This window comes from Benincasa hispida, chromosome 3, assembly GCF_027475165.1.
Source record: "Benincasa hispida cultivar pf3 chromosome 3, pf3_genome.v1.1, whole genome shotgun sequence".
NCBI classification, from domain to species: Eukaryota; Viridiplantae; Streptophyta; class Magnoliopsida; order Cucurbitales; family Cucurbitaceae; genus Benincasa; species Benincasa hispida.
Genome location: NC_143480.1, coordinates 6,615,999 through 6,635,168, shown reverse-complemented (window position 1 = coordinate 6,635,168; position 19,170 = coordinate 6,615,999). Strand labels below are relative to the sequence as shown.

The window sequence follows — 19,170 nt, the reverse complement described above, 5'->3', positions numbered from 1 at the left end:
AAAAAAATCTATTAAATTTTAAATTTTTATTAATAAGTTAAAGTTATATATATAAATAAAATCGAGCAAGACCAAATATGGTGTCTACAATTTGCCCTCTTTATGTATCCTTGAAGGAAAGGATAGACAAAGGTAGAAAACATGGTATTGCGTAGGCGAAGTTTATTTTGAATAAGTAATGGAACTAACTTAATAAGAAAGGTTGTTTTTTCTTCGACCACCAATGTGGTGGATTCAAACAACAAGAAAAGTAAACAAACTTGACTCGACTAAGCATCTAACTCCAATCTTCAATTGTGTTCGATGTAAACAATAAGAAAAATCAACAGACTTGACTTAAACAGGCTTCGAACACCAATCTTGAATTGTGTTCGATTTAACCAACAAATAAACGAACCTGATTTGAACAGGCTTCGAACCACAATTTTGAATTGTGTTCCATTTAACCAACATGAAAAGTAAAAGGACCTGACTTGACCAGGCATCAAACTTTAATCTTGAATGGTGTTCGAACTAACCAACATGAAAAGTAAAAGGACCTGACTTGACTAGGCATCAAACTTCAATCTTGAATTGTGTTTGATTTGACAAACCGTAAAATAAACGGGCTTGACTCGACCAGGATTTGACTTCAACTAATTAACAAGGTGATTCGATTTAACCCTCATTAAAGAAAATAGACATGGCCTAACAAGGCTTCAATCTCAACTAAGTAGCAAGGTTTAATTTGACAAACAGTAAAATAAACGAACTTGACTCGATTAGACTTTGACCTCAGCTAATTAGCAAGCTGGTTCGATTTAACCAACGTTAAAAAAAAAATAGAAATGGCCTAACAAGGCTTCAACCTTGACTAAGAACAAGGTTTAATGTGCCAAACAGTAAAATAAACGGACCTGACTCAACCAAGCTTCGACCTCAGCTAATTAGCAAGCTGGTTCGATTTAATCAACATTGAAGAAATATAGACATAGCCTAATAAGGCTTCAACCTCAACTAAAACAACAACGTTTAATTTGAAAAATAGTAAAATAAACAAACCTGACTTGACCAGGCTTCGATCTCAATTAATTAGCAAGCTGGTTCGGTTTAACCAACATTAAAGAAAATAGACATGGCCTAACAAGGCTTCAATCTCAAACAGGAAAATCAATGGACCTAACTCGACCAGGCTTCGACCTCAGCTAATTAGCAAGTTGGTTCTATTTAACCAATATTAAAATAAATGGACCTGACTCGATCAGGCGTCGACCTCAGTTAATTAGCAAACTGGTTCGATTTAACCAACAGTAAAATAAACGAACCTACCTGACTGGGCTTCGACCTCTACTAATTAATAAACTGGTTCAATTTAATCAATATTAAAGAAAATAGACATGGCGTAATAAGGCCTCATCCTCAACTAAACAACAAGGTTTAATTTGACAAAAAATAAAATAAATGGACTTGACTCGACAAGCTTCGACCTTAGATAATTAGCAAACCGATTCGATTTAACTAATAGAAAACGCTTAAAAGATTAAGTCCTTTGGAAGCATACTAGATCAATCCCCTTTTTTTTAGTAAACTTTGTAAAGTCTTGTTTATGGTGATTGTCTATAGGCATGAAATAAAAAATAATAATAATAAATCGTACTCATAAATAGTACTAAAGATTGAGCAAAGGTGCGAGTTTAAGTTAAAACATTATGTAGTGCAAACTATGAATTTACGCTTAAGTTTACACATGTGAGTTAGACGAATGTAATTGCCCCAAGGTTACGAGTGGAACATGATAGGTAGAGGCATCCTTATGTAAAAACATGCCTAATTAAACCCGAGGATGAATTATGCAATTAGCAATGCATGGTAGCATGGCTCGATTCTTTTTGGCTAGACCAATGAAGTCAGTATTTGACGTGTGATGCAATGATGTGCATGTATGAGTTTCCTACATACAACATAAGCAAAAGGAGACATTTTATTGATGTGCTCAATTGGCTTAAGTGATTATGCACTAGCAATGTATGAACATATGTGTGCCAATTCCTTTGGCTCGACCCATGATTACAACTCTTGAGACACGATGAAATAATGGATATGCATCAATCTTGCTGGTGCAATTAACATGCTTAATTGATTTTAAAAAACAATTATGTGATTAGCAATGCATGACAACATATGCTTTAGCTCTCTTTATCTTGATCAATGAAGCTAAACACTTACCATGATATAATGATGCATGTGCATGATGTTAGGATGCAACATGCATGTTATGCAAAATGCATTTGTACCAGTTGACTATGTTATGAAAATAATTTTTTTAGAGATATTGAGCATTTTACTTGATAAAACTACTTTGTAACTTTAACCTCGTAATGGATTAGAAGTTCAAGTAAGAATATAAATTTAGTCAGGAACCAAATGTTGGATAAGCCAACAAAGGCATAATGAAAATTCTCTTACCAAAGATGAATGTGTTTAGAAAATCTCTTGAACAATTGTAACAACTACAGGGCTGCATCCATAGTATTACCAGGACCCAACCTTATCCATCTACTATAGGGTTATCACTCAACATGATTCACCTTTATGTCTCCACATACATGTTTAAGCTTCATCTAATGACCTTGGATATTAGTTTATTGGATTTTGGGTTAATGCAACGAAATGTCAAATAAAATACAACTTATTTTATTAGATAAATAATATATTTGTACAAATACAATTTACAAACTACAAGACCACGAGATTTAGGGTATCAACCCCAACAGACCCGAGGTTTTTGTGCATGACCTTAAATAGCACGTGGTTTACAATTATATATCGGAATCAAGTGGAAATACAAGGATTGAAACGTATTGTAGGGGTAACTATTGAAAGTTCAAAAGGTAACTTACTTTCTTTAGTTAGATTGTTGCCCTACCTCACTATGCATCAATTCAAAGATATTGATATTTAAGTTTATACTCCTTTCTTTGCTCAGAGAATTTGTTTTATTAATGTTTTCATTAAAATGCCAGTCATTCGTGGGGATTGTTGGGAATGACTTTTCATTTTTGGAATGACTGCTTTCTTTAATATCATAGGAATGACTGCTTTCTTTAATATCATAGGAATGACTTGTCATTTTGATGGTTATAGATCTTGTAACCATTTGACGGTTATAAATATAATATTTTTAATAAAATTGTTTGACAGTTACAAATTCGTTGTTTTAATTGTTTGACCATACATTTTTCTCCTTTTCTCTATTTTATGTATCTTTGATTTTCTCTGAGTAAAAGATTTTTTACTTGATTCCAAATTTTTTCCGATGAGTGCTCGTCTATCAAAAGTGTTGTGTTAATCTTGGAGAGCAACCGGCATGAGACGATTAGCACCGAGATCTTGCCGCAATTGCTTTCAAGGCAGTGGTCATTCCATGACATAACAGTCGATCTATTCGACACTCTATTTTTACACTACACTTCCGTAGATTTGATATTGATATAAGAGGTGAATCAATATTTTCATTGATATTTTAAATAAAACTATGAAACACAAAAAATGAACAAAATGTAACTAATGTGAATATAATATAAATAATAAACATTTCAATTTATCTTTAAAAAGTGTATTAAATATTTTATTTAAAAAAGTGTTGAATATTTGTTTACTAATCTATAACATTTTTATTTTTATTTTTATAATTTTTATAGAAATATCCATCCACATCCATATTTTATAGATATTTTCAACGACATTTTCTCACATCCACATATAAACCTTGCTTGTTTCTACTTGTTTAAAATACATTAATGCACAATTGTGTGATCAAGAAAAGACTTTCCTAGCAAAATATTTCTATTTTATTTATTTATATTTACTTTCTTTACTTTTAAGGGAGAAAAATTAGAATAATAGGAGAAAAAAAAACATACAGACAACATAATTTAATTTTGTTCTGTTATATGTGCAAATTTAGAAAACAAATGGCTAGATTTACAAAAAAATCTATTTTTTTTACTATTCATTGCAATTTTTTTAAAAGGAAATTTTAGAAGCTAGAATTTCAAAATTTAAGGTCCCATCTGGTGACATTTTGCCTTTTGTTTTTGTTTTTGAAAACTAAGTTTATAGACACTACTTTCACCTCCAATTTTCTTCATCTGTTATCTACTACTTTTCCCAATAGTTTAAAAAATAAAAAAAAAACTAAAAAAATAGTTTTTTAAAATTTGTTTTTATTTTTGAAATTTGGTTAAGAATTCAACCATTAAGATAATCATGTATGAAATGGGGAGGAAATAAGCTTAATTTTCAACCAAAAATAAAAAATGAAATGGTTACCAAACGGGCCTAAATAATAAAAATCGAATGTAATAGAAAAGTTATAAAAAAAAAAAGGAAAAAGAAAGAAATAAACCATACAAATATATCAACAAATTATGTAAAATTGACCAATCAATTTAACGAAAAATACTAACTACTGAGCAACAACGTGAGCGAAACAAAACAAAAAATGATATGTAGAGACAAAGAGACAAGCCTGACATAAAAAAATATAATAAAATGCCTTAAAACAAAAGGACTATTATAAAATAGAGAGGAGAGAAGAACAAATGTGTTGTTTGGGGTGCTGAGATGATATAGGATGTGAGGAGTTCTGATGTCTGGGGAGTTTTGATCGAGTATGAACGATCGAGTATGATCAAGCATGTTCAAACATTGAGATGATATACGATATATGGAAGGAAAATGACGATGAGATACAAAACACATTCTGAAAATGGACCCACAAACAATTAAAATCGGTGAGATAGGATAATGGACATTCAAACACTGAGATGATATAGAATGTGGGGATATATCATCTCATGTTGGGCCTCCAATCAGCCCCTAAGAGAGAAATGGAGAGACGAAAGTAGATAACATATGTATTATGCTTAATTGAAGTGTGTTTTCAAATGATCTCTACAACCTCTATTTATAGGTTGTGAGAATGGTGGCTACAAGAATGAAACATAAAGAGGAGACAAGATAATTATGAGGATTAATTGATGAGGTTAATGGATGAGTTTTAACCTACGGAGGTCATGCATGGACATCTACATAATTATCATATTAATAATACTTCCCCTTAGATGTCTATAATATATAGAATATATGCCTCGTTAAAACAAAACTCCAATGAGATCAAAACCTAGTGAAGGAAAAAGAGTACATAATGACGGCCTCATTAAAAACCTTGTTAGGAAAATCCAATTAGACAAAACCATAGTCAAGGGAAAAAGAGTGCAACATATTTCCTCCCCCTTGTGAAAACATCACTTGATATTATTGGTTGTCACATACAAATATTGTATGTTTAACTTCTCAAATGTTGTTGCAGGTAACTCCTTCATCTATAAGTTTTCCAAGTTCTCTTTGAAGAAATTCGTTGAATAGTGATGTCAGTACTTTATGCTTTACCATGTTCATATAAGAATACTATTGACTAGCCTTGTACATCATCAAGATTTTAACATGATTTAAAGTAGTTGTTACGATCTGCTTCATAAGTTGTCATGGTAAAAAAATCTTCTCTATGTACTAAGTAACCTGATTAAGATCTAGTTTTAATGGGTTAGATAAGTAACTTGCTTCTTCATAATCAACAAGATCACAATTAGATTTATGAGAATAAAATGAATCCATCTAAACCAATTCTCAAATAAAAACATAACATATGCTTAACTCCACTCCAATATCTTTCTTTAGGGGAATATTAGATTTATACTACAAGTAGCGTGTAAATTAGTAAAGATATAAATGCATTTATTTTTTAAAATTATAGTTCTTTGGGACGTAAAGTTCTTTATTATATTTATGATATTAGATGATATAAATTTTTCACACCAAGTGAATGAACCATTATAAGAATGTTCAATTGTGGAACTAGTCCATATAAGATCTTTTATGTATAAATTGATGCAGTTTCATTTACTTTATGTTTTATTTGCAAGCTAAGGCAAAACTTACCATCTCAATTTCTTTCTTAAGAAATTTGAAAACTTTTCGGGAGTTTCTATTCAAATCATCAACACACATATATATAAATAATGTATAGTAAATCTCATGTTGTGATTTATTTATAAAAGCATATGGACAGATAAGATTATTTTTTATACCCTCATATCATCAAATATTTAATAAGATGATTATTTTACACTCATTAGGAATGTTTTACAAAAATCTCTATGATATATATATCATTATGCAATATTTTACTTATATGATTTTGGTACCTTTAATCCTTCAGGGGTATATTATTAAAAGATTCATATAAATGTACAATAACTACATCCATAAGATGTATGTTAAGCTTTTCATATACAGTTAGATAAATTAAAAATATCTCATGATATTGTATCCACCATAGAATAATGTCTCTTCATAATCAATACAAGTTCTTTGTGAGAATTATTGCAGAACTTGTCTCGCTTTATATATTGCGACCCCATTATATTGTTTTCTTACAAATACTCACTTGTATCTCACATATTTGACATTTTTTAATGCTTGAACTACTAGTTCTCACGATTTGAAAAAAGAATTTATTTCTATTGGATTGTTTCTTTCCACATAAGTTAATCCTTTCTATGTCGCGACATTTTTCAATGTATCTAAGTATATTATACTCATTTTCATAAATAATATCATGAGCAATATTGTATACAAAAGTGTTATCAACCCATTTAAGTATGGTTCCATCTTTTTCTTGTCATGACATATTTATTCGAGATCTCTTTATTATCCTCTTTTACTTCAAGATTCTCACGAGTACTCATATTTAGGATTTCTTCTGGAATATCCATATTCTTACCTACAATACTTATGTATTTTATTTAATTTATTTTTCTAACTTTTCCTTAACTCCTCCTCTTAATGTTGGAAAATTTATCTAGTTAGTAACAATTAAATTGTATAGTAAACAATCCACTCGTCAGGTGTTCAAAGTAATTAATTGATTTATAATCAATTTCAACATAGATTTTCATTGCTCAATCATTTTAATTGTTGTTGTGGTACAATTTAAACATTTATTGCATATCTTGATGAAATATATTTCGTTTCTGGCCATAAGTTCATTAGCTATTGGTTGAGCATACACAATAAGATGATCTCATACAAATCTAGAAGTTTTGCTATTTGAACATAAGCTACAAAATGTTCAACATTTATCCCAATCAATTATCAAATGTTTGGGATGCACACTTCACTAGCATTATCAAAACAAAATAATAACTATATATGTGTACCATCAACTGGATGCACTAACAAAAATCATAAAACCATGAATCTATTCCAAAAGTAGGAAAGGTTTAATTTCAATTTTAGCTACTGAGAGTTTGATAATTAATCTCTTGAGAACACAACACCATGACAATTTATTAAATGGAAGAATGTTCTAGTTCTTCGATGGATGCCAATTTATATTTTTAATAATTATTTTCACTATTGACCCAAAATAACTCATCGTGTCAAAAGAAAATATATTTGGATCAATGAACTTCAGGTTAATTATTGCATATATTTCAACTGCACAAATCAAATATGTATGAATACAATTTAGAAGGAAAAACATAACTTTTCTATATGCACTTCCCATAGAAGACAATAGATATAGCATATATCATATATTATTCTTATTATCAATTTTTTTAGATGATATCTATTACAATGTATACCTTCCAAATTTACTAAACTTCTTTTTTTATTTACAAGAAAACAAAGTATAAAAATTGTCAATTTTGCTCTTCTAACAAAATATTGTTTTCTTTTTCAAAATCTTTAATCAAGTCTACAGGACTTAATATCATATTTGAATTTTCATTTCAAGCATTTGAATTTTTGACAATATATTGTCTACTTTTAAGTATAATATGCATAGATGTACTATATGCAAAGCATAAATATTATTTAATCTTATTCTCTTTAGGAGATTTAAAAGAAATGAAAATATCTCATATACAAGTTTTCAAAAACAATAATAATCTCTTTAGGAAATTCTAAGAAACTTATAACATAATATCATATTTAGGGGTTGAAACGATAAGTTATGATCTCTTCAAGATATTCAAATAAATTCTCTAAGTTTGCTTTCACACATCGTTTCTTTTTCATTTAGAATGTTTTTTATTCTTGTTGTATGACAAGTACAAGATTATGGCCTCTTTTGCATCACATTTGAAAAATGAAATTTTCCTTCAAAACATTATATATATGTGTGGTAGTTTTAATAGAATAATTATTTATTCTTTTATTAACATGATTCCGACCTCAATGATTAAATATTGGAACATTCACTTCGGGAAATGATATTATATTATTTGGTCAAAATTCTTTTTTTTTCTTCATAGAAACATTTATTAACATGATTCTGACCTCAATGATTAAATATTGGAACATTCACTTCGGGAAATGATATTATATTATTTGGTCAAAATTCTTTTTTTTTCTTCATAGAAACATCTGTTCATATGTTTTATTCAACCTCAAAAGATATTAGATAAATATTCATCACAATATTTCAAACTTTCTTTCTTGAACTATTAATACAAAAGCATAACATGTTTGATATATACTCATTAGTTTATGAACATTTATTAGTTTAAAATATGTGCAACTATAGGTGCATGACAAAAACAATGAACATTAATTGATTTATGTAACTTTAGGTGTATTAAATAAAAAATAGCTTTAGAAAGAGTATTGAATTATTATGCATAAATTTCAAGCTTTGCCATAAATAAATAAATAAATAAATTATATATATATATATATATATATATATATAAAAGCTTACAAATTTATTCATATGAGAATAATTTAAATATTTAACAATCAAATAATTTTCAATTCTAACATAGCAAACAAAAATTGACTAATTCAAGTCCTAGATTAGTTCTTAGGTAGAGGTGTTCTCTTACGGTAAGTTTAAATATCTCAATCTAGCCAGAATAATCCTTAGATAGAGTTCTCTTAGTCAATTTTTATTTGTAATCCATTGATATTTTAAATAAAAGTTAATTAATAGATCAATGAATCTAAGTGCATTGTTAATCTTACTAAAACAAATTCAACTTAAGAAATAATCTTTAATATCTCGAATCTTTGCAAATAAAACTAAAAGAAAATTTTGAATATTTATTCTCATATTTGAAAGATAAAATAATATTATTAGAAGAAAATCTTGAAGAATAAAATATAATATTATTATTAGAGAATTTTACCTTTATTTAAAAGAAATTCAAGTCTTATCTATGCAATCCAATTCAGAAAACAAATATATTAATTAAATTTTTCATATATAACAATTATATTCAAAGACATAGGACTATGAATTGATTTGAAAAGCATCTCAATCAAATCTTTCAAAAATAAGAATTATATTTAAAAATATGATGTATGATTTGCAGTCTATGATAAATTTTAATCTAAATGACATCTTTTATATAACAATTTTAAACATACACATAAAACCATATAGCATATTTGACATATCCATATGAAATTTAACTAAAAAATTAAAGTCAATAAATATTTGATTTTCAATATCTTTTCTATTTTTGGATCACTCAAAATAAGGTTATTTGAGTTTCTCAAACCTAAATTTTATTACTCAACAATTTAACTTTTTACCCATAACTCATGAAATACTCATCATCAATGCAAAAAAATTATGATGAAGACCAGTGTGTGAATTTTGGGAGAGTGGGGTTTGGAGTCCAACAAATATATGTCTAAACAAATTCAACATGCTCGAGAAATTTTGAGACAAACAATGGCTTAATTCACTCAAATACAAAGTAATTAATAGTGGTAAAAGATTTTCTTTTAATTTTATAATAAACCAACAAAGAATGCAAAGTTCCGAATTAGTCAACAAAGACTGTACACTCAAATAGCAAATAAGGCTACAAAAATAAATAAATAAATAAATAAACTCACAAATGTTTCAAAGTCATTGTTGAAGATTTTAGTTTTAATGCTCACATAAAACTTTGTATGAGTTTTATAATTTGATTAGATCAAATGTAGAAACTAATATTAAATATATTTTAACAATCAATTTTCAAACACATAAATCACATATATAATTAAAATAGAATACTCATATTTTTTGAACTTTAGTTTTAAATACCTTGAAAATATATAGATAATTCAAGTGGGGTTTTAGTATTCTAGTGAACCAACTCCAACCTCTACAAACATCTCAGTGATAGAAATTCTGTTGATATCGTATTATAAAATAGAGAGGAAATAAGAACAAATGTAAGAACATAAGAGAGAAATAGGGAGAAAAAAGTAGAGAACATATGTATTATCCTCAATTGAAGTGTGCTTTCAAATACCTCTACAATCTTTATTTATAGGGAGAATGATGGTTACAAAAATGAAACATAAAGAGGGGACAGAATAATTATGAGGATTAGTTGGAGAGGTTAATGGATGAGTTTTAACATACGGATGTTATATATGGACATCTACATAATTATCATATTTATAATAAGGACAAAAAAAAAAAAAATTAAAAAGGTAAACTTTAGCTTTGTCTAAAAAAATATCTAAAAGAATATCGATATTTTAATAAAAAATTGTAGTATGATACTAATCTTCTTTTTTTCTTTTTAATAACATGTGAAATGGATAATGAAGAGATCGAACATCTGAATTCAAGGTTGATAGCACATGTTTAATGTCAGTTGAATAGTGTTCATTTTAGTGCATGATACTAAACTTAGAACTTAAAACATGGTGATTAGGCCCCGGTTTACTTTTGTAATCCTAAAACGCAATTTTAGGAGAATTTTAACTACCTAAAACAACTTATTTATTAATCTATCTAGAATCAATTTCAAATTTGATCTAGCAAGTAAAAGTTATAAGATTCAACTTTTAGATCTATCTCAAATTTTCATTCCATTAATTTATTTTCTCACATTTATTCCAAATTTTAATTGCTTCGATTTCTTATAGTAATTATTTTTTTTAAACTTGTTTATAAAAAAAATTAATTAAACAAAATTAGTTGCCAAAATATATATTTTCAAATAATTATTTAGATCTACTTTTGTTCATATCACTAAATTACACAAATTTATTATTAATTTAATAAATAATTTAAAATTAAAATTTACCAACACTATTTTACTTATTTTATATTGATTTTTCTAAAAGTACAACTACGGATGATTATTTTAGAAACTACAACAATTTCAAACTAAGCCCGAAAATGAAACTAATTTTAGAGAGTAGATACTCTTGTTTTAAATTCTAATTTTCAATTAAAAAATTAATCTAAAATAGACCCTATTTACAAAAATACTTTTGTAACAAATGTAAGGTGCTGACATATTTACCCGAAGAAGAAAGGAAAATACCAAGATGGTAAAGAAAAAGGAGTTTCTAAAATTAAAATACACACATATATATATTTCATAATTTAAATAAAATAAAATAGAATATTAATGATGTAAAAAATTAGTAAATATTGCGAGACGATAACAATAAATGGGAGGGGAAAAACCCTACCAGCTGTAAATCACTTGACAGTCAACACCAATAGCAATAGAAGAAGGTAGTCCTCCATAAACCCTAAGGCTTATCGCCTTTTCTTCTCCATCTTCGCGCGGTTGTTTTCTTCGAGGAGGGCTTTTCGCCCTCTCTTCGAATTCTTCTTGCCGCCGCCGCTTCCGTCGTTCATCTATTCAATCTACAAACGTCCAGAGCTCTCAGTCGATCTGGGTAAGTTTCTCTTTCTCTCGAAGTCTTCTCGGCCGCCGCCGTTGTAGGTGAGCTGGGGTTCCTTCAAATTCGTAGCCCCTCTAGAGTCTTATGCTGGTTTCTGGAAATTATTATATATTCATATCTATTTATTCGATTTGACAAAATTTTTAGAGTTCCTCTGTTCTTCGTTTGCTTTTCCCTCCTCTGTTTTATTATTTCTTTTCGTTTCGAGATTTTTGAGATCATGAAACTAGGGTTTGCTTATACCCCAGTATATTTTTCTTGAATTTGTTTAATTCTTCTCGGTTTTTTGATCTCTTGGTATTTTCTATTCTGAGATCTTTCAACTTTCATGTAGAAAGTAGTTCTGAGATACGTACTGTGGATTTTGAGTTTTTTTTTTTTTTTCTTCTTTCCCTTTAAGTTGATAGTTTCACGTTCCGTTCGCAGTAGAAACTCTTCCTTGTGCTCAATACGTAACGTCAAGTGCTTATGTTTCCACCGAAAGTTATAGATTTTCTAGAGCGCGATTTTTTATGAGGACATGATCTGTTATTATTTGTTAATAACACTATTGGTGCCCTATTAGTTTTTGATTGTTCCCACTCCCATGTTGGTGGGATTATGAGATGCTATAATATCACGTTGTTGGTTTTTTGTTAGTCATTTAGTGGGTTACGTGTCTCTTTTATGACTGAATTTTGTTTTCTATTCAGGCTCTCTGCAGGTTTAACTTCGAGATGAGTAGTTCTTACATCATTCCTTATCTGCTTGAGGGATGCCACTTTTCTGATGGTATTGGTCGCTTTTAAAAAATTCATTGTCTAACTCCCTTCGAGTCTTGGATTTTGACATTGCTTTGGGTCAAAATGATTGCCACTGAAACCATTGTACCGAGCAAAAAGCTGAAAATTAAATTTGCTGGTAAACGAGTTGAAGATCATCTGGGTTCACAATCTTGTGAACTTGGGAAGCTTGTAGGCCAAAAATTGTCTTTTATGGGCAGGAATGGGTTGAAGATGGATGGCAGTGGCACATTCAAATATTCATTGAATGCTTTTAGTAATGGTAAGACCGTTGCTGCTGCCTGTTGCAAGTCGAAATCTTCTATCACGATCACTGAAAAGCGCAGAGCAACTGAGGATATAGAATCTCCAAGAGAGAAGAAGCAGAAGTTGGACCGGGGTACTACACAACAATGCTCTTCAATTTTAAGAACACTTATGACCCACCGATTTGGTTGGGTTTTCAACCAGCCTGTGGATCCTGTGGCATTGAAGATTCCTGATTACTTCTCAATCATCACTGATCCTATGGATTTGGGAACTGTTAAATCCAAACTAGAGAGAAATTTGTATCAGGCAAGTGAAGAATTTGCAGCTGATATTAGACTGACATTTTCTAATGCCATGCTTTACAATCCTCCTGGTAACCATGTTCATAAGATAGCAAAGGAGCTGCTCGAAATTTTTGAGAAGAAGTGGAGACTGCCAAAGGAAAAATGGGTTGGTGGAAGATCAAATTTTCAGCGAGAAAAACCTTCAAATGGACCACCAGGAGAAAAGATTTCCCGAACTCCATCATCACATGGTTCTTTATTGAATAAAAAGTCGACAGGACCTGAAGAGAATGTTAGTAAGCCACCTTCAAATGTAAATGGTGCTGAGGCAAGTAATATCCATGCATTTTGTTTAAGGTTCCTTACGTTTATTTCAAGTTGTATTGCTGGTAATACAATAAAATCTGTGTAATGCATTTTGTCTCATTCGGTTGTCTTGGTTATATAGCACCCATGGTGAATTAGACAGCATTTTTATCTTGCATGATGGATTAAATTTGCTAGGTTGATCGTGCTAAAACACTTCCAACTTGTGCACCCAAGCCTCCCAGGAAGAACTTTCATACAGGTATGAAGTGGCAGATTATGGTTCTGCTTTATGGCCCTGTAAAGGAGCTAATTAGCCATGTATCTGATAGGCACAGAAACTGGCAGTAAACATGCTTCTAGCTCCTTTGACAAGCAAACAGCGAGACATAAGTGTATGGGAAGTGGTAGCATGGCATGCCACTGCTGCTCTTCTTCCAATTTAGGCCATGCATCCTCTGGTGGTTAGTTGATTGTTCTATTATTTTCTTGCGTTCATTCTAGTAATTGTCTAAAAAATTAGTTTCTTAATTTAGATCAATCTAACGAGAGATTATTATCAGGAGAAAATCCAGGGGTCAATGATCCTTGCAGACGGGTATTGTACTATTGCAGAGTCGTTATGAAACGTTCACAAATTTTGGTATCACTTATGTAATTAATATTTGTATATTAATATAGGATTCTCAAACAAGTAGCTTGTCAGCTTCCCATACGTCCAAGTCAGATACAGATTCCGATGGTCAGTTCACTTACATATTTCTTATGAAAATTTTATTGTCGTGTTATCCATCTGATCTGAGAATGCTCATATTACTGGGAATGGTGTTAAGGGATTAGAAGTGTTTTGGAGGATGAAGGAAAACCTCCTTGTGATCAGTCTTTGACCTGTGGGGCAAATTTTACTGCAGAATGTAGGTTTTTCTGTTAATTTGATAGATATACCAGTCTTTCTCTTTTTCAGGTGTATCAGACTAACTTCATCACTTTTAACTTTTTGCAGCGTGCTCTACCCCAATTTTTGATGTACAACTTTCACCCAAAAAGGCTCTTCGTGCTGCAATGCTGAAGAGTCGCTTTGCTGAAACTATTTTGAAAGCACAACAGAAGACACTTCTTGATCTTGTAGGGGTTCTTTAATTCACTATAAAGATGTCATAAGCATTTTGCTATTAGTCTATTGTGGGTTTACAGTAATTGTTTCCTCTTCCTTGGTAGGGTGATAAAGTTGATCAACTGAAGATTCAACAAGAGAAGGAGAGATTAGAAAGGAAGCAGCGTGAAGGTAAATAGTAACCTCGTTGCAATATTGCCGTGAATGCTATTTTTGTCGTTTATTTGGCTGCAAAAAAAAAAATCTATTTGATAAGAAAAAACTATCTTGTTGGGTTATAAATGGATTTTAATGCTAGTTAAATATTCTATTATGGGCAGCCTCCCACGTAAATTTCTTTGAAGGGTAAATTGAAGCGAAGCCTTTCCTAATTTCCCCTCCTAATTTTACCTAGCATGTCGCCAGCTGACACACCTCACCTTTTAGTTTGGTCATAAGATTGCACTTGGCTTGAATTATGGTTGCTCTAGTATGCTAATAATATTTTTTATTTTAAAGTAAAATAGATTCACATTCGGTTATATACAAATTTGATTTGTATGATTTGAGCTTTATTTCAATTGTCTGTAATTCTAAAAGTTACAATTTAGTCTTTATGATTTGGTTTCAATCTTAATTTGGTTCTTATGGTTATGTAAGTTTCAATTTGGTTCACATGGGTTACTCATGAATTGGGCCTAAGTCTTTTTTTCCCACTCGAAAGACCATTTTTCCCTGATGTATCTAGTTTGTCAACCGACACATGCCTGAATATGTTTTGATTGAAAATAGCAGTTAATTGTGATGTAAGGAGAATGTCATCTATTTACGTTGGGTATCAATAAGGAGATTTTTGAGGTTTGACTAAGTCATAGGTAGTATTAAGTTCAAGTTTCTTAAGAATTAGAACCATAACCAACTAAGTTAAAACCAAGTCTAAATGATAGGATGGAAGAAAAGCACGCATCCCTAACAAAATGGAGGATGAAGTAATAAGATTATGTCCTGGGGACCAAATTCATAATCCCCCCCCCCCCAAAAAAAAAAAAAAAATCTCATGCATTTTCATGTCATATGTACTAATTGATTATGCATTTCATTTTTTGAATTATACAGAGAGAGAACGTATAGAAGCACAAATAAAGGCTGCTGACACGGCCTTGCGATTAAAAGCAGAGGCCGAGAAGAAACAGCAGCGAGAAAGAGACAGAGAAGCTGCTCGCATTGCTCTTCAGAAGGTTATTCATCGACTATTTAACCACTTTTATTATGTGTATATTCTGTTATCTAGCCATAGCAAATATCCTTTACCAATTCCTTCTGTTTTTTAGATCGAAAGAACTGTTGATCTGGACCAAAATCTTGAGATTCTAAAGGAGCTGGAAGAGCTCTGTGGAGGATTCTTATTCCTCCAATATCATCACCGTGCAATGGTGAGTAGGTCATTAGATGAGGGCCAGTTGGAAAACCCATTAGAACGACTCGGTTTGTTTATCAAGGATGAATTCCTGGACGACGATGATGAAACCATCTACAGTGAAATTTTTTCCAGAAGTTGAGGAGGGGGGTTCCTGATATTTGTTTTGTTTTATCAAGCTAAGTATTTTGACTGCTGCTTGCCCGTCTGGTGCGTGGGAATCAGTATATTTGTAAATGTTATTCATATTTGGTTGGGTTAGAATATAGGACTTTTCGATTACTATAACTTAGTAGAATAGAGGTGATGTATAGCTCCAAGTTCTGTGGATGGGAAACAGAACAAAAGAAACAAGGGCCCCCCCTCTTCCCACCCCCCCCCCCAAAAAAAAAAATAATAATAAAAAAAGAGAATAAAATGATAGTAGTAGGGTGGAACCGACATTTCATAGAACATTGATTTGGTCTGCTTTTATTGTAAGTTGCAGGTTAAATTACAATTTGTTTATACTTTGTTCATTGTATCGTGCTTAGTCTCTTTTTATCGGATGTGGTGTCATATAATTTACCATTAAGATGGTAAATAGACTAAGACTAAAACACAGACGAACGACAATACAAGAAAAATAGCATTTTAGGTATTAGCTAATAATGCTACATCATGGACGTTAGACAATTGACAGGTCCCATCTATGCAAAGAGCTTGGGGGCTGAAAAAACCTGCAACAGACATCCTTGGTTTCTCCGAGTTCACGCTCTACGCTTTTGTAACTCATTGCTAATAATCTGAAGACAAGAAATTGAGAAATAAGTGTGTTGAATGAGAAATTTCGATGAATCACGGATTGTTACATCATCAATGAAACTTTGAGCATGTTGAAAAAATTATAAGTTGGATTGGGTCGAATATTTAAAGTCCAAATCAAAACCATGGGGAAATTTTAGGTTAAATTAAAGATTAAGTTGAAGTTCAATATTTTGGTCCAATAACAAATGGGTCTAGACCTAATTTTAGTCGAAATCTAATTTGGGCCTAATAAAGTAATTAGGTCCAAACTCATGTAAGACCCATGAGAATTATCTCTTCATTTGGGAGGAGGGAGGGAGGAATGGAAGGCAAAATTTCTTTGAAGAACTGAAGCTCCAAGGATCTGAAGAACATAACTTCTCTAAAGCTTTATATGCTGAAAGCTTCTCCGAATCACTCAACATCAACTTCAACACCAACTCAAGTTCAACTCCACGAAATAAGTTTCTCTGAAGAAGATCAACAAGCTCAAAGGTCGATCATCCAAGAAAATCAAAAAGCCCAAAGGCCGATTGTCCAAGAAGATCAACAAGCCCAAAGGTCGATTATCCAATAAAATCAAAAAGCCCAAAGATCCAAGAAAATCAAAAAGCCCAAAGGCCGATTGTCTAAGAAGATCATCAAGCCCAAAGGTCGATCGTTCAAGAAGATCAACAAGTCCAAATGCCGATTGTTCAAGAATCGATCATCCAAGAAAATCAAAAAGCCCAAAGGCCGATTGTCTAAGAAGATCATCAAGCCCAAAGGTCGATCGTTCAAGAAGATCAATAAGTCCAAATGCCGATTGTTCAAGAAGATCAACAAGCCCAAAGGTCGATCGTTCAAGAAGATCAACAAGCCCAAATGCCGATCATCTAAGAAGATCAATCAGCTTAAAGACTAGTTTATTATGAAAGCATGAAAATATTATGTATTAGAGATTGTACTCACTTTCTACAAAATTAATACAAATACAAAGTTCAACTTTCATGAAATAAATTTCTATTGAAATCTCGTGAAAACAAAGAGCAAAACTTATTTGAAAAAAAAAAAAAAATCAAATAGTTCAAGATTCCAATGAACGGTGTTGCTATAGTTTGAGATCATTCTTCATTTTTTTTTTAAAGATTTTTTTCGTTTTCTTTTATCTTAGTATAGGTATCAGGGCTGTAGGATTTTCTTTTAGCGCTAAAGTTCAAAACGTCAATTCTACCAAACTCTTCTACCATTTTGAGGGGTCGATCTATTAAGGAGCTAGGGGCATGTGTCTCACTCAAATAACTGATTATATATACTCTCTCAAAGTTTTTTTTTTTTTTTTTTTCTGACAATTCATACACTTTTCCCACCTCAAACTAGAGAATACATGTGTTAAATTATATGTTTAGCTTGGTTTTGTTGTTTCATTGTTATGGTTGGTTCTTTCTTTGGTTTGTTATTCTGACACTTGGATGCAACTTTTCCTTTATATTCCTATGAATGATGTTATGCTGAGTATCAAATGATAATTCCTCACTTTATGTTGAATTTAACTATGGTTAAATTCAAGGGGTTTTGAATGAAACAATTTGAAACAAAAGTCAATAAGCTTGTATTAGACGATATTCATCCGCTTGTATAACTTAATGAAAAATGTTCTCTTGATTTGTAGGATGACATAAAAGTGTTTACTCATTCGATACGGAGGTGATTGGGATGAGAACCAAATCTTGTATATTGAAGGCGAGCTAATAAGAATTATTGTACCTATTACATTGAAGTATGAAGAACTTAAAGCTCAAATTTACATGGTTACAAATGTAAGTTTTTCAGAGTTTTATGTTATCATGAGAGTTAAATATAAGCTTGACTATGAAGCCCCTCCATAGTACATACGAAACGATGGTGATGTTTGCTTCCTTCTTTTCCGGAAAGATCTTTGTAGAGTTCAACTATTTATAATGCTAAAATCGAACCATGACGAAAATGTGAATATGAGTTATGATGATACGAGGGTAGACAGACAGTACGAGGAATCATATGAGCTTAATCGAGAAGAGGATGATATTCCATTGTCTATGAACACTCAACCATTAACATTATCAATAGGCAGTGATGACACTATCCATGGGACTTGGAAAAAGAAACTCAATGTAACGGACCAGTGCTTGATGACGAAAGATCAACAGGATTGAATTCAATGGATTGTGGTCCTTCAGAAGTTGATCCTTTCGTGGCTGGTAATGAGAGATCAACAGAATTGAATTCTATGGATTGTAGTCCTACAGAGGTGCGTGGACTTGCAGTGAGTGGTAATGAGAGATCACCATGATTGAATTCTATGGATTGTAGTCCTACAAAGGTGCGTGGACCTGCAATCGCTGTTAATGAGAGATTAACATGATTGAATTCCATGTCTTCATGTCGTAGAGAAGAATTGATTATGCCTGGTACCTCTTCATCTGGAACAGATATTGAAGTTGGTCAACTTTTTTTTGAGTAAAAATGTTGAAAATG

General features: G+C 31.2%; 1 protein-coding gene across 4 annotated transcripts; it reads left to right on the top strand.

Moving 5' to 3' along the window:
• Window positions 1-11,479: 11,479 nt before the first annotated feature.
• Window positions 11,480-16,406, top strand: LOC120073737 (DNA-binding bromodomain-containing protein). Of its 4 annotated transcripts, none has more exons than XM_039026553.2 (11): window positions 11,480-11,751; window positions 12,450-13,400; window positions 13,577-13,640; window positions 13,711-13,842; window positions 13,942-13,976; window positions 14,060-14,120; window positions 14,212-14,292; window positions 14,382-14,503; window positions 14,597-14,663; window positions 15,588-15,709; window positions 15,803-16,406. In XM_039026553.2, exons 2-11 carry the CDS (start codon window positions 12,603-12,605, stop codon window positions 16,028-16,030), a joined length of 1,710 nt encoding a protein of 569 aa, XP_038882481.1. In that variant the 5' UTR covers window positions 11,480-11,751; window positions 12,450-12,602; the 3' UTR covers window positions 16,031-16,406. The 4 variants fall into 4 exon arrangements, with proteins under 4 accessions (XP_038882481.1, XP_038882482.1, XP_090167877.1 ...); XM_039026554.2 differs by having other exon boundaries at window positions 11,500-11,751; window positions 13,717-13,842; XM_090311751.1 differs by lacking the exon at window positions 14,212-14,292 and having other exon boundaries at window positions 11,500-11,751; window positions 13,717-13,842.
• Window positions 16,407-19,170: the final 2,764 nt, after the last annotated feature.

What these genes read in the sequence shown, in the direction of transcription:
- LOC120073737 (XM_039026553.2), top strand. Translation starts at nt 12,603, where the DNA reads ATGATTGCCACTGAAACCATTGTACCGAGCAAAAAGCTGAAAATTAAA. An exon ending in AGGCCATGCATCCTCTGGTG is followed by an intron (nt 13,843 to 13,941) that starts GTTAGTTGATTG and finishes GATTATTATCAG; the next exon opens with GAGAAAATCCAGGGGTCAAT. An exon ending in AGAAAGGAAGCAGCGTGAAG is followed by an intron (nt 14,664 to 15,587) that starts GTAAATAGTAAC and finishes TGAATTATACAG; the next exon opens with AGAGAGAACGTATAGAAGCA.